Source organism: Sinohyriopsis cumingii, unplaced genomic scaffold (assembly GCF_028554795.1).
Source record: "Sinohyriopsis cumingii isolate HCF-2022 unplaced genomic scaffold, ASM2855479v2 utg000958l, whole genome shotgun sequence".
NCBI classification, from domain to species: domain Eukaryota; kingdom Metazoa; phylum Mollusca; class Bivalvia; order Unionida; family Unionidae; genus Sinohyriopsis; species Sinohyriopsis cumingii.
In genome coordinates this window covers 52,396-68,240 of record NW_028315948.1, presented here as the reverse complement: position 1 = coordinate 68,240, position 15,845 = coordinate 52,396, and the positions used below count along the sequence as shown (strand labels likewise).

General features: G+C 35.3%; 1 protein-coding gene across 1 annotated transcript in view; it reads left to right on the top strand.

Moving 5' to 3' along the window:
* LOC149772935 (uncharacterized) overlaps window positions 1-15,845 on the top strand; it is a 33,641-nt gene that overhangs the window by 1,089 nt on the left and 16,707 nt on the right. The window contains exon 2 of the mRNA XM_089947086.1: window positions 1,080-1,337. Within this exon, the coding sequence (XP_089803212.1) occupies window positions 1,080-1,337 (258 nt within the window). The remainder of the gene's footprint in view (window positions 1-1,079; window positions 1,338-15,845) is intronic.

Genomic DNA, 15,845 nt, shown 5'->3' with positions numbered 1-15,845 from the left:
AATATGGTCAAAGAAATATAAATATATTTAAAAAAACTAAGTTTAGCTGTTACTGTATTCTTGTTTACATACCAAAAGTATAATCATAAGCAACTTTTTGTCAATTGTGGTCCATATTTGCTGCCATGGAATGAAATTCCAAGCTTAACCTTGTAAGGACATGTTTGTCACCATCAGTATATGACCTATAATCATCCAACATCAGATGATACACTGAATATATTTCGTAATCAAAGCCAATGCAGGTATAGCAAGTTCGACCGGAGTTTTGTATATGATGATCAATGTAATTGCATGCACTTTACAAAAAAGTGATGTTCATTCTTTTTGATTGTAAACTTATAAAAAAAAATGTAGACATTTTAGAAAAAATTGTGCTATTAGATATTTGCATCCGTACTGGCTACAGCTTTATATCTGTAAACAACTGCTAGACGGCTAGTGTCCAAAAATAATCAGAAAATCCAGTTTGCCACGATAATACAGAGCCTTTGATAATACAGTGTTGGAGTATACATGCTGTTAGCAAAACATAGTCACAGTGGTGACCAGCTGTGTTGTGTTTTTATTATTTCCCCAAAAATGCACAACAGTGTAGTAAACTGGCTGAAGTACATTCAGATGCATCAATCATTACTCCTTTTCTTTGCATGCCATTGTGATGTCTTGAGGTATTATTACATGTATTTTATATGGATATAACAGTGTAGATAAGTCACTTGTGATTTCCTGTTCTTATAACTTTATAAATTTGCATGCCAAAAAAACAAAAATGAATTTTGATAACTAGCTAAATCTCACACATTTCAGTTGTTTATCTGTCGAATAGATATTATCAGGAGTCTACATATCTGTTTAAACTGGAATATCCACATAGTGGTCTCCTTGCTATTACAGTCTAGTACATGGTTCAGTATGGAGATGGTTTTTCATTGACATATTTCTTGCGTACATGTAGCATGGAACATTTCGAATCATAAAAGTGCTTTGCTGAAAGTAATTCTTTGTTCTAGCCATTTCTGCCATACAAGCATTGAAAAATAACTGATTCAACCTTAATTATTATTTCTCCTTCTCAGGATTTGCCATATATTTCATGGTATAGTTGCAAACAACAGAATAATGCCACTGGGATCCAAGAAGAATATTGGCCTTAGAGCTTTTTTCCCTGAACTACCACACAACATGAGCAACTTGGACAAAGCAAAGATTTGGGTAAAACGTCATAACAACAATTACTTCATCAACTGGAACCAGGAACAACTTCAGAGTGTGGACACCCTTCTCAGACCATTGACTATCATAACCCCAGAGCTTTATAAGAGGCATATGAACAGGTATGGCTGATTGGCAGATGATTGTGATGATATTTAAAACATTCTAGATAATTGGTGAAAAAAATGTTGAGTGTCTGTTAATTTAAATTATGAACATGTTATGCAGTATCTTGCAATCTTTCCTAATACACTTTATATATAATAAATAGATAGTGAGTGAGTAAAAAAGACAGATAGAGAAATATAATTATACATCTAACAGAGTGGAAAGGGTTGTCCTTCTGCAGGAGAATATTTGTCATTACAAATTTTTTAATATGAATAAAAGTATTCTCATCAGTAGTGTACTTAAAGGGGTGGTAGGGTTGGTACTGACTTTTAAAAAGTTGTCGCCCCAAAAATCGTCGGCTTCAATATTTTGTCACCAATTATCAAGAATTGTCGCCATTTTCATTATACAGTACTATCCATTTATCTCAACACCCTCAGGGCCAAGGTAATGTTGTCAGCATATGTGGATGTTTGGATTGGCGGGCGGGGGGCACAAAAGAATGTAAATTTTGCATACAAGTGAAATTTTTTAGGTGATCAGTGACTAAGATTTACACAGAGAGAAAAGAAAAAGAAAAAAACAATGGAAATTTTGAATAAATGAAGACAACAAGTATATTGACAACTTACATTTGTGTAGTACACTCCACAATGTGTTAAATAATGTACATGCATATGAAAAATCCCTGAATTAGAGTATTCGCTCATGTTAGAAAATTCATTTATCCATGAATTCAGGTATTAGATCATGTTATAAAATTCATTTGTGAGTCAAATCCTGTTAGAAAATACAACTAACACATATGTATAAAAAAATGGTAGCCCTCGTTTGATCTGTATCCCCTTGTCATCAAACATGTTTCACGAAACAATTCACTCTGATATTCATTATCCTAGTAGCACATGGCTGTATAGTTATTTATATGCTACATGTACATGTACTTAAATTGGCCTTGATTTTGGTCAGCTAGAGACAACTACCTATGATGCTGAGGTTACCAAGGGGATGAGGCTATTCATAGAGAAATGAAAATATGTGAAGATATTGAAAAGTTTAGTAAACATTCTTGCGATATGTCCCCCCTTCATTTAATTTGACAGCCAGATATTTATTGTTTCAAAATATTATAACAATAATCTGGGTTTTACACCGCCATTGGTAGCGATTGTAAAGCATGAACTTTTTTGTTGAAAACAGGAAACTTTCATATAGATGAAGGGCAATAACTCTTGCCCATGCCCCCCCCAACAGCCACCAGATGTGGATAGTTTTTAAGCTTCATTGTCATAAATTCAACATTGTACGAGACAACTAAAATGCTTAATCATCTACCCTTAATCAAGACTTTTTTTTACTTTTTAAAAGTTCACAATAATGGCACTTGAAAGATTTCTAAACGCGTTTGAAACAACCCCTGTACCATGTACATGAGAGCAAATGCACACTTTTGTTTAGCTCATACTATATTCCTTAATTTCTTTGTTGCAGATAAAACAATACCATTACTATTCTAACATAACACACTGAAATGCATAAAATTATAGACATGGCTCCTTTATAGTTGGTGTAATATATGAACTAAACCCTTCTTTCCAACCAAATCAACAGACATGAGTGATTCTATTTTCAGAAGGATGGGTTTTTGTAATGTAACCAGTCACTTTATATAGCTTTTTATAGTCCATTGATAGGATTGCAAATGTATGGTGTTATTATTTGTCTACATGCTTGTAGTAATTTTAGGTATTGGTTAAATGTTACTTGCTTCGCTTCTTTTTTTTTTGTATTTTCACAAATACGAGTTATGTCAGTAAACAACCTTGACAGTGCTTCTGGTGAATTCCACAATATAGCATTGTCTCATACATTTCTGACCTACATAATTGCATTTTAAAGCTAAATCTTCAATAACATAATACCTAGGCTTTGCTTTTCATGAATTGTACATTTTTCTGAATATATCTGCCCAATGGTTTATGAAAATAGACAGTCAGATAAACTGGTACTTCCCAGATACAATGATGTGTGCCATTATTTTCCAATTACTGGTTCACTTGCAGTTACAAAATAATTGCATAACGAAATAGTGTACAAGAGGTAGTTAAAACAACCAGATCGATGATTCTGCTCTTAAAACACAGATTGCTATTTACATACTACTGTTAAAGTTTTCAAACACAAGTTTGTTTTTATCATCAAAGGATAAGTGGAAATCGGGCAGTGATAGTTGGTAACTTGCTCGGCAAAGGCTTAATGTCAATCAGCTATCAAAACACATGCCTATGAATGGGCTAGAGTTTGTCGGTATAATTGGTATCATCACTAGCTACTGGATGGCTTGATGAATACATTTCATTATAACACAACACTAGAACTAACCCGACTAGGCGAGGAGGCATCTCAGAAGCTAAGGTTAGACAATGTACTTATAAAAAAAACAGGGCGAGGTCATTTTTGCTTTCCTAACAGAGGAAGGGGAAGTTTACGTTATTTAGGCGACTGTGTCGCCCACTTTGCCTGGTAGCGTGACTGCTGCTAATCATTCCTCTACAGGTGGTATACATTACTATATTATTACATTCTCCAAAATTTCATGAATTTGTAACATTTATGGACTTAGTCTATTTACAGTGCATGGTATGACATGCTGTAATTGATGCATATTGTAATTCACAATTTAGCATGCACTGCCTAATTTGCTCCTGCAGTTACTATTGGAGTTTGTTTTAGCAATGCATTAGTATGCTGTATTGTTGATTTATCAATTTTTAATTGTTTTGTTGTTTCAGTGAAACAATTCAGTGCATTAAATACAAGAAATTCATTTTCAGGGCAGACATAAATGAGTCATGTCTGCAGTGTACAAAATGTACTTCATCCTCATCTTGCAGCGTATAGCATATTAACCACCCCTTACCACTACACATGTCAAACCTAACCAGTTTTGGAGGCAATCTTAAAAGGGAGGAGAAAAACTCAGTTTCTCTTCTCCAAGTCTCCTAACTCTTGATGCAGACCTACCACACCCATCACCTGCCAACAGCCTACTGGTGGGTGCCAGACTCCTGTAATTTCAATCTCATTGGGTCAGCCTTTTTCTTCCGCTTTTCCCAGTTTCATTTTGGTGGATGCGCCATCAGCTCAAGAGAAGGATGATAGTCTACAATGTAGACATGGTTGCTTACCAACCAACAGGCAACAGATTGTGTAAAGATCCACAATCTCCAGGGGTTTTCTCAAGGCTTTTTCTTGTACAAAAAGGGCATTGGCATGTTGAGGCCAATCATCAACCTGAGTTGCCTTGATCAATTCATTCTTCTGCTAAAGTTCAAGATTGAGAAAGCAAAATCAGTGCAACTTTCCATCAGAAGGGGTGAGTATGCTGTTGGTCTAGATCTAACATATGCATACTCTCATGTCCTTATCCATCCGGCATCTCAAAAATTTCTTTGCCTTGGTTATGGACTGCATTATCACCCTGTTCAACTTGATTTACAATGATAGTGCAGTATCTGTATAACTTCCTCCACACAAACAGGATTAAAACAACTCTGCTTTCTTTCAGGTGAGGATTAAAGAGTGGTGTTAAAATGTGTGCAATGAAAACATTTTTTTGCAACTTTGTGCTGCTATTTTAGGAAAATTTACTTGAAATAGTTTTAACAATTAGTGGTGTTAACAATTATGTTAAAGACTAGTGACAACGTCCAAGTTGACTCCATGTTTTCATTTGCCACAAATGAATCTCTCACCAGGATTATCAAACTATACATTATTCTCAATACACACCAAAATAGCGACAGTGAATTTAATTGTATATAAAGGTCAAACATCACGATTTTAATTAATTGAACATGCATAACATCGGTACACCTGAGACACACATTTGTCTACCTATAATGCAGACATGGTATAATCCCAATTCAATCATTCGCTTTATCGTTGAACCCGCGCTACACGTTTCTATTCATTCACACGTAGTATAACGTTACCTAGATTATCCATTTGAAATGATAACTCGAACGACACGTACATCCCCAGTTGTACAGATATCTATCACGTTATTTCAGTTTTATGCTGTATATAATAAACAGAACCACATATGTGTCCCCTGATCATGCAGATTTGTTATAACATTAACTAGGTGATCTCTGTTATAGTTAACATTCCATATGCAACATCCCTATCCTGCAGACTTTAGAATAAGAGAATAAGAGAACTGCTGTTTCCCGAATTTCCGAATATCAAAAAGATTTTCCTGCCATTATGAATCCGATACGCAATTCTTAATGGCAGTAGTGTTATTACCGCTCAAAACCTATGTGACAAATATTGAGTTATTGTCCCGACTGAGATAGTTGGAGGAAAATTAACAGAGAAAGAAGGAATATTTGTAAATTCATTCTTGTTTTGCTGGTGTCTTGTCTGAAAATGTATTCATGAAAATCGTTAGATTTTGAACTGGTGAAATTATCATGTATCACATGTTTTTTTAACTAGAGATGTAGCTGTTAAAGTCAGAAAATCTGTGCAAATTCTGTTTACGAATAATGCTGACTTGGTTTTACCATGTTGCTATTTAATGTTGTTTCCAAGGATCAAATATTAGACAGATAACGTTTACTTCTCTTTCAGTTAGCTGCACTCCATCGTCAGCGAATGCAGTTCAGTAGCAAAGACACACTTAGCTAATAATTGACTTATTATTCGGTTTAATATAATTCTTCCCAACACAGATTTATCATAACCAATCAAACCAACATGAACCTAAGAAATGTATAAACGGAGACGTATATACAAATAACAGATATCTTAGGTTCTTACGGTAGGTATTGCTTCCATTATGGCTATTTACTTTTAGTTACGGCTTTTTATATTACTGAAGTTCTGCAACCGTTTGTCATGACTTTTCTAGTGTTTTCAGTAGGTTACATATCAATAGCATGATTCATTACGAAAATGGCTTTAATATAATAAATTATGTAAGTGCAATCAGAAAGTTTCATTTGTACTGCCATATTGTGCACACCTAATTCGATGATTCCTTTTAACACAAACCCCAAACCGTGCATGGTGCAAACCCCAACCTAAGCATTCGTTCACAGGAACCGTATGTAAATTTCCCTAACCTGCAGATGAAACGCTGAATCAGTTTAATCATTTGACCAACCACATCTATGCCCCTTTGATCGAGTAGACTGATCACAACCCCAGTTCATCATAAATCTGTATATTAACCTGGACCACAATTGTTTTCCATTATCTTGCATTTATTTATTTTGTTAGGAATAGAAATAGAAATCAAGGAAATAGTTGAAAACCTTTGCGACAAATTAGGGAAGAAAGTTAACAAGCTAAATACTTGACAGAGAAGGATGACCATTCAAATATTAAGAGGATACAAATATATATATGACAAAACGAAGACTAAAAATGAGTTTGGTGCTAAATTAACCACATATAAAAAGTAATAAATGTAAAATCCGTTTAAGAAAATTGGTTTGCAGTACTATGAACAGGTTCAAAATTTACTCGATAAAATTATGAAATATTTTTGAGAATTAAAAGTATCTTTTGTTCCAGACTAAGTTATTTGCATAATTGGAAGTTGCCCATTTCATGTCTAAAGCATACTGCGGACAAAACCACAAAAGTTCGTGCACTGAAGCTAGTTTGCCACGCTGTTCCATACCATTTTGTTTTCACCGCAGACAGATCCAAATTAGAATCGTACCTGAAATTAAATTCCAAGTTTCTGGAGATTACATTAAGCTGTCCTATGCATGTGTTCATGCAATGTAAGTTAGGGAATTCTTACTATGGCGGTTTGGGATTCGTATTACTTTATTTCTAGGTCAAAGCCTATATCACTCGTGACATTTTCTTATTTAGCACATAAGTCACATAGTTTCAGCAATAGTTTCAGCAACTCGTGGAATTATTAGCAGTAATAGTCTATGAAAGTGAAGTGACCTAAGCATGCAGCCAGAGCCAAATAGTGTCTTTGACAAATTGTTTTTATTTTACTCGACTTGTATTGTCTGTAAATCCGCAACCGAATGGTTCTTTATCTGTGCTCCGAGTTGTCGATGATTTTACATATCCGCTAATACTGTCCCAAATTTGGCTTCAATACTTATTTTATCTTTGATGGCCACCAAACAGAGTTGACTGGTAATGTCGAAACTACTGTGTGCCACTGCAAACATGTGTAAATAGACACATATTTGTGAATGTAATCTTACTGAAATTAATTTGCTAGACAGAGATAATGGTTAGTGCCAATATAGCCAGGACTATAATTCCGTTTGGTACACCTATGATGGTTGCTGTTACACCATGACCAACAGTTGTTGCCGCCGCAACCCCAAAAATAGAATCTACCACTAAACACGCTCGATGGTATTTCATTATGAACGCTCTTCTCTTTGTGATTGCAAGTCGCTGCTGTTTCTCCGTTTTAATTTTTTTCGCACATCGTACGATTGATGGTCCTGTTATGCAATCATAGAAAATATCTTCCAGGGGAATATTACAATTTCAGGAACCAGCACAAGCGTACCCGTGAATAAAAATGCATCTCGGCAACACATCTCCTAAACAACTGCAGATATTTAAATAAAAAGTAAGAAATTCGGTACAGATAATTGTGTTGGGAAATCTGCAAACGAGTGTGCATTTTTTCAAGCTGGTCCATACCAGTATATAAGGTTCAGGAGCCCACCAGTTGCCACCTTCAGTATGGTTACTGGCATGTGATGTCAGAAGAACTGCCTCTCCACATCAACCTTCTTGAACTGAAGGCTATCATCAATGCCTCTCAGTTTTGGAAGGACCAGCTGTCTGGGATAACAGTACTAATTACATCAGATAATTCTGTACCTCCTGAAATGGGCAACAAATCAATTGCCATGTATATTCTGGTTTGGCAGTTTTTAACTCCATATCAGTGTACAAATGAGGCACATTCACAGCAGACTCAATGTTCTGGACAACACTCTGTCCAGAAAGGGTCAGGCCATTCATTAGGAATGATCTCTCCATCAATCAGTTTTTATCAAAATTTTGCATATTGGAGGTGTCTGATTGATCATTTTGTGACAAGGTGGAATCACAAGCTGCCCACCTTGTTTTCTCATGTTCTGGACCCAGAAGCTTATGTTGTGAATGCAGTTGTGAATGCACTGTCAATCAGTTTGGAGGGGTTGTGGGATTTTACCTACTCACACATGGTCTTGGTACCGAAGATAATACAGAAGTTGAGTATCAGACTTGCAAGATGATTCTGATTGCTCTTCTCAGTCCTGGGTCAATAATCTACTTGATCTAGTAATAGATCTGCCCAGGAAAATTCTGGCCAACCTAATCTTCTCAACCAATCGTAGCCACCTGTGCCCATACCGTCTTCTTCTTCATGTCTGGCTCTTGTCAAGACAGCCTCGTGAAAGAAAGTATTTTGGCCATTCGACATTGAGAGAATCTCACAGGCAAGAAGGCCCTTCACTCTTAAGCTTTCAGAGGGAAGGTGGCATGTTTTCAGGAACTGGTGTCGAATCAATAACACAATTCCTTTGAGTCCCTCTATCCCTCAACTGGCCAACCTTTTCTCTGGATTGAAGTTGAGAAAAAGTTCCTTTTGAATGGGAAGGTCCAAGGGTCTGAACCTAGATGACCATGAGACCCAATTAAACATGCATCCTAGCTTCACTGGATTTGCTGGGGGAGTTTTGTCAGTAAGAAGAATTCAGTAATCTTCTAACCAGATATGGGGCTCATAGATCATGTGACCATAGGCTGTATTGCTTTCTCAGAGAGCTGGTTATCATTCATATATGGAAGGGATATTAGACTCATTTACAATGATAGGCCAGATTAGATATAAATTTACTTCACTTGTGCCATACGTATAATGAACTATGATAGGCGTACAGTTTTCATGCTAACCTGAGGCCTGGTCTGCAGGCTGAAGTAATGAGTCTGGCGGGCTGTATCTGGCCTGCAAGCTGTATGTTTGACACCCATGGCATAGGGAATGTGGCCTTTTTATTTCTTAGAAGGATACCAGTAGTATAAGTAGTGCAGTCAGTATTCCCCCCCCATTACCTATTCTCTTAATGTGATCATGAACATAATATTGAAATTTTTCAGTAAATTATGTTTCTCCAAGAATACTTACCCAATCACATTACTTAACTGTCCCAGCCACTCTGCCATGAGAACATCCTCATTAGTATTTCGCTCAGCTTAAATACTGGTGACACCTGGTGGCAGTAGAGGGAGGTAAGAAGCAGGAGTTGTTGCCTTTTGTCTATATGATAAGTCAGAAAAGATAAATTTTCATCTTTTAGTAGGACTGGATTCTGGAGGTAGCAGGTTTTTATTCCTGCTGTTAATGTGATGGGTAAGTGTCCAGCATCATAAGTAACAGAACTCCTCATGGTGGAAATAATCTCATTACTACATTAAGGGTATAGCTGTTTGTATGTCCAGACACAAAGACAAGCACTTATTATTTGCTCATAAAATCTGGAAAAGTATTTTAAACTGTTGGCTGCCTAGTCGCACTGGTGTTAAGGGCAATGAAAAAAAACTCCAAAGCTGCCAAGCAGTTCCCCCTTTCTATATTGAAGATTCCACATAGTGGCTTTAAATGCTATACAAATCAGCATGTTCAGTCAGCTTGGCAAAATATGTAGAATAAAAACTCCAGAAACAGTGTTCAGAAAATCAGAACCATTATTGAAGAGTGGCACCCCTTGTATACAATAAATTGCAGAGATGTGATGGTACTGTGTGGATTGCATACAGGACACACTACCTGACCCATACATACCTTCAGAAGAGTGAACCTTAGCCAGAGTACATGCTTTGGCAGTGTCCACTGGCAGTAGAACATATTTTTGTTGAGTGTGTCAGCTTCCCTGTTGTGATGATATGGGTTTTTGATGCTAACTGAATTATGGGACTTTGTGATGATAAACCACCAAAGGAAATCTTAGACATTTTAAGCAAATGAGGTTTGTGTAACAGATTATGATGCCATAATTGAAACATTTTACCATCATCTTTTATGGTTTTACCTTTGAAAAATATTTGAAATCTTTTGTTGTGTAGGAGTAAATACTTATTTTTGTTTGAAAGGTTTGTCTTCCTCTAGATTTTAATAATTTGTTCCTTTTTTATTGCATAACCCATTTTTTAATTGGCCCTGTATGGCTTGGATTGTGTTGGTGTGCATTTGAATTACGTGTGTGTGTGTGTGTGTGTGTGTGTGATTTGAATTTTTAACATAACTTTAACAATTTTTCACTCATATCACTATGATATCTGCATTTGGCAGATTATAGTGTCTAGCACTGGGGCATCATGCTGCAGATGTGGCATCAAGTCCCACCCAGTCACAATATTCTGACACCAGGCCGACCAGTCCTAACACTAACCTCTTAATGAATTACATGTGTAACAGCAATATTTATTGATGTGAGATGTGAACTGGATTTAGTAGCATTGGGAATCACATGGAATATAGTGCTGAGTGCTGTGTTTCCTCCAGCAGAGTGATGATCAGTTAATAATTTATCAATAGGATTTATGCCCAAAAGTGGGATGGGTGGTTGATAATGGATTCTATTTCCAAAGAAATCTAAATAAAATTAAAAGAGCATTATAAGATGAACAATTGTGCCTCGTATTTAAGATTCCAGTTTTCTTTTTATATTAAAAACAAGATTAATATGAATGAAGCAAACAGTCTTATTAAAATTGGAACAGGGTTAGAAGCAGACCTCAGAAAACTTGAAAAACCGAAAATTTCATTCTGACATTAGAAACCTAATTAAAGCCTTTAAAAACTGAAAGAAACATAAATAAAAAAATAAAAAAAATTTGAAACAAATCGGAACTGCTCTACCCCTATCTCTCAAAAATTCTTTTCTTTGCCATGTTTTTCATTAGGCTAGCCTAGCAGTCACAAATTATTAGCACATGAAGGTATTGTTTTTTTAATTATGAATTTTATTAATTTTCACAATTTCATTTTATTTTGAAATAAACTCAAAATAAACTTTATCAAAATTTTATAAATGTTATGCTCACTATGGAAATAACCCTGTAACTGCTTTGTGTCTTGAACCTCAAATTTTTTTTAAACCTTCAGAAAAACCTTTAAAAAAGACCTCAAAATTTAAAATTTAATTTCACTTCCAACCCTGTTGCAACAATCCCAGCCACAGGGCTCAAAATGAATGCTAGTCAACTATCCCCATGGTTAGAGTAATTTTGCAAACACATTGCTAAAACACAGCCATCACAAATCTGTTGGGGCAGTGGAAATTACTGCCTGTCACTATCATAAAAGTTAGGAAGTGGTGGTGAGTCTGCATTCAATTTAAAGGTTAATTAATCCATTTGTTGTGTCAGTTGAGTACCTACCAACATCCTGTACTTGACAAAGTACAGTAAATTCTCAGGGTATGCAAGGACATGTGTTCAACCAATCTTCCACTTATAAAGTAAATCAAAGTGATTATTGTCAAAATAGTCTTCTCTTATGTGGAACTAATCAACTATACTACCCCCAGACATTGATTGATTATTGATGATAACAAAAAGCATAGGTCTCAGGCAATTATTAACCAGTTGGAAAAAGGTTGCATTTATCTACTCAAAGAATAATCCAGAAATATACTGAATAATGTGTTTTAATATTTAACAGGGTTCATCCTGGGCTTTGCTGATGTCACAAATTGTGAATTTTTTTTTTTGCAACAAAATATACCATCTGGCAATTATTTTGCGACAGCCTTTTTGGCTGTTTAATTGGTACATACAGTCATGGATTTGGAGTGGAGAAATTCAAAGGGACCTCAAAAGGAAGCCACAAACTTGGATACACAATGCACTGGAATCTATCTATTACATAAATCCTTTGTTCGTATTGACAAACCCATCTTTACAATGCATTGTTACATCATAATCTCATAATCCGCCTATGTTGACATCTGGCCTGAGTACTGTATGCTTTGATACGTTCGATCATGCTACAGGACTATACCTACAATTGACTGACCTCTGAATGCGCGAACAGAAACAGCTACAATTAATTGAACGATGGCTAATCCTTCTGTTCTTTTAAATATACCAATAAAATAGTTTGCCTAAACTATAGAGAAAACTGATTACCTTAGAAGTACTGATTGCTGTGTATAAATACAAAGTAAATGTAAAAAATCTCAATCAGAATTATATACTGTCGACAGCACAACATTATCATAAGTAAACTTAAGTTAGATGTTGCATGTTCATCATCTCATCCTCAAAGTAAGTTAATACAGTTAGCAGCATTTGGATTTAATGCAAATTCATCAGACAACACAGTCACTGAACCTGATGTTATACCTAGCAGTCCAACATCATATACATGTAGTGAGGGTAGTAATACTTCAAGTGCAACACCACATCATGATGAACAGGTCGAAAGCTCCCAAAAATTTCTCGACTGCTGGAAACTTGAGCATATATAGCTGAGATATAATACAAAATTAAAGCAGATACTCTGTGATATATGTATCAAGGTACAGGTCGTCAATTCATTTACAACTGGCTGTGATAGTTTGAAGGAGTATGTCAACAAACATGAATCCAGGCAGGGTAGGTAATATATGTTAATTTTGCTCATTGATCTTTTACTTTTGCCGTCAATCCTGTGTTACGACTGCAGGGACTTTATGTAATAAGAAATAGCAAAGCAAACAAGTTTTGCATAATTGAAAATAATTTATTTTTCAGAATACAGGAGTGAAAGAATTAAATTAACTTAAAGCATGGTGAATGAATTCCTATTTCCTAAAAGTCCTATCAATTCCAATAGTTCCAAGAAATCCAAATACATTCCAATGAAAAATGCCCCTTCTGTGTTGAAGTTTCAAATGTACAGAAAGAATTAATTAATTTTAAAAGAATTAAAAGAGTCGTTGAATAAATTTAGTTAATACCGTACAATTATTCTAGTGTGTCATGCAAAAAAATAAATCTTTTCAAAAGCCATGTCAGGAGATTGAATCCAAAAACACGCAGATTGGGACCTACCATTAGGAAGTTATTTGTGGCATATTTAAGCATCGTTTTCACTAAATATTCTCCAATTTGTTTGGTCCAATACATGTGAAATTCTCAAAAAGGACACGCTGTTTCTCCTTGTGGAGTGCGTTATTTGCTCTCCCCCCAACGTACCCCCATTTCATATTCTAAACAATAGCTGAAGGTTAGACTTAAGCCTCTTTCACATACTTCAGAGAAACCACCTGTTCTACAGTGAGTGAAAGCACTAGCAATTGATTGACAAATAAATCATGCCCTTTTTTGTTATAACTAACAATAATAATAAGGAAATAAGGTGGGATATAAAATGTGGGAAATAGTAATCACATGTATGGTAGCTTGAGACAACATTTGAACTGTTAACATAAATTCACACCCATTTAGGCGAAGTAGATATTTTACATTTGATAATGCATTTTTTTCAAGTGACAACAGTCATACCTTTGCACTAATGGTGATGCGGGTTGCAAAGACCATGGAAGTAGAGAAGATCACTGCTATTAGTTAAAGTAAAAATGCGATTATCAGTGTCATGAGGAACACTTTCTTTGCGGCTTCTACAATTGTGATGGATCATCATGTGACATTCTATAACATTTTAATAGTGCAAAACAGTCATGTACTGACTTGATTTGTAATATTATTGCTGTATTGCTTGTTGTCAGTAAGGTAATAACTATCCCATCTTTTTCAATTTTATATTAATAGGCTTGGAAAAATATTCACTGCTTGTTCAGGTGATTTTTTGTGCTTTTTAATAGCCAGGACCATCCCTGTATTTATCATTTTATTGTTGAATATTTAATGCACTGTGTGGTAACATTTGTAAATATGTAGAAGTATTTGCAAGGTGTTTAGCTGTTACTGAAACATCAGAAATTAAATAATGATGAGAGAGCATATTGCAAATATGATCAAGAGAAGATACCAAGTAAGTACCTAGAAATGCTGGGAAAATGAACACAAATGCCTGAAATATGTTTCAGGAGAGGTTGTGAAGTTGTGCTCTTTCTATGCAGAGTATTCACAAAACTGATTTATAATTCAGTTATTAAAGTAAAAATTACCCATACTTGGTGATGTTGATTCGGGATTTAGTGCCTAATGCCATGAGTCCTGAGTTTAAGGCAGCATTTTCTCCCCAATCCAGTTTTTAACTAATATTATGAACTTTTTTTTATAGCTTTTGTCTTACCTAAAAAAAAAAACTCCAATCAACCCAGTTCGCAACCTTGAAAAAGATGGTCTTACCTCAGAAATCCACTCCAATCCACCCAGTTCACAACCATGTAAAAAGATGGTCTTACCTCAAAAACCCATTCCAATCAACCCAGTTCACAACCATGTAAGAAGATGGTCTTACCTAAAAAAAAACACTCCAATCAACCCAGTTCACAACCATGTAAAAAGATGGTCTTACCTCCAAGTTCCACTCAGATCGACCAGTTCAGCTGATTTAGATTTTGCAGATTGGAATTAAATAATAATAATAATAATAATGAGGACTTTGTATAGTGCCTCATCTTTAGAAGCTCTAAGTGCTTTACAACATTAGACAACACCTATAAGACAAAAAACATATAATGATTACAAAAACAAACACCATGAAATTAGAAAACATGAAAAAACATGTTGAGAATATTTAAGTTTGGTCTCACTAGAGCGCATCCCATTTTAGTGCCGCTCAGTGAGGCACTGAAAAATTTCTTTTTCTCATTAGGGCTAATCCCATTAGGGCATACAAAAATCTCACTAGAGCGCATTCACAATAGGGCGCGGAGAAAAAAATTAAGTTCAAACTAGAGAACCATCAATACACATAATTTTATACAACTATTATACCTTACACCGGTTTATTCTTTTTTGTACGCAAATAAACAAGTAGATAAAAAATGTAATGCAAATTAAAATATATAAAGTGGTCATTCCTAGCACAAACACGATATTACATGAATTAAACAATATAGATACATATATAACACAAACACAATACTGTATTTGATTGATCCTTGGTCAAGATCACTATAATTTAGGGGCCATGATATAGAAACCAGTTGCAAGACCTAGTGTCTGAAGAAGGAGGTATATGTCATAAAGAAATATACCGGGAAGGAAAACAAAGAGACCAGCTCCAGGGACAGTATGAGTACAACACATTGTAAAATAATAAAATGCAAAGATCAATGAGCAACCCACGAACGAGAATAATAAATACTTTGTTTCTTCAAAAAAAATTTGACTAGTTCGCTCTCTAGTGATACTAGTTCTTTGCGCTCTAATGGGATGTGCCCTAATAAGATTAGCTCTAGTAGGACAAAAATATTTTTTGCACTCTAGTGTGATAAGCTCTAATGGTTTGCGCTCTAATGAGACGTTACTGAATATTTAAGGTAGGAAATATTATTAGGTCTTTAAGT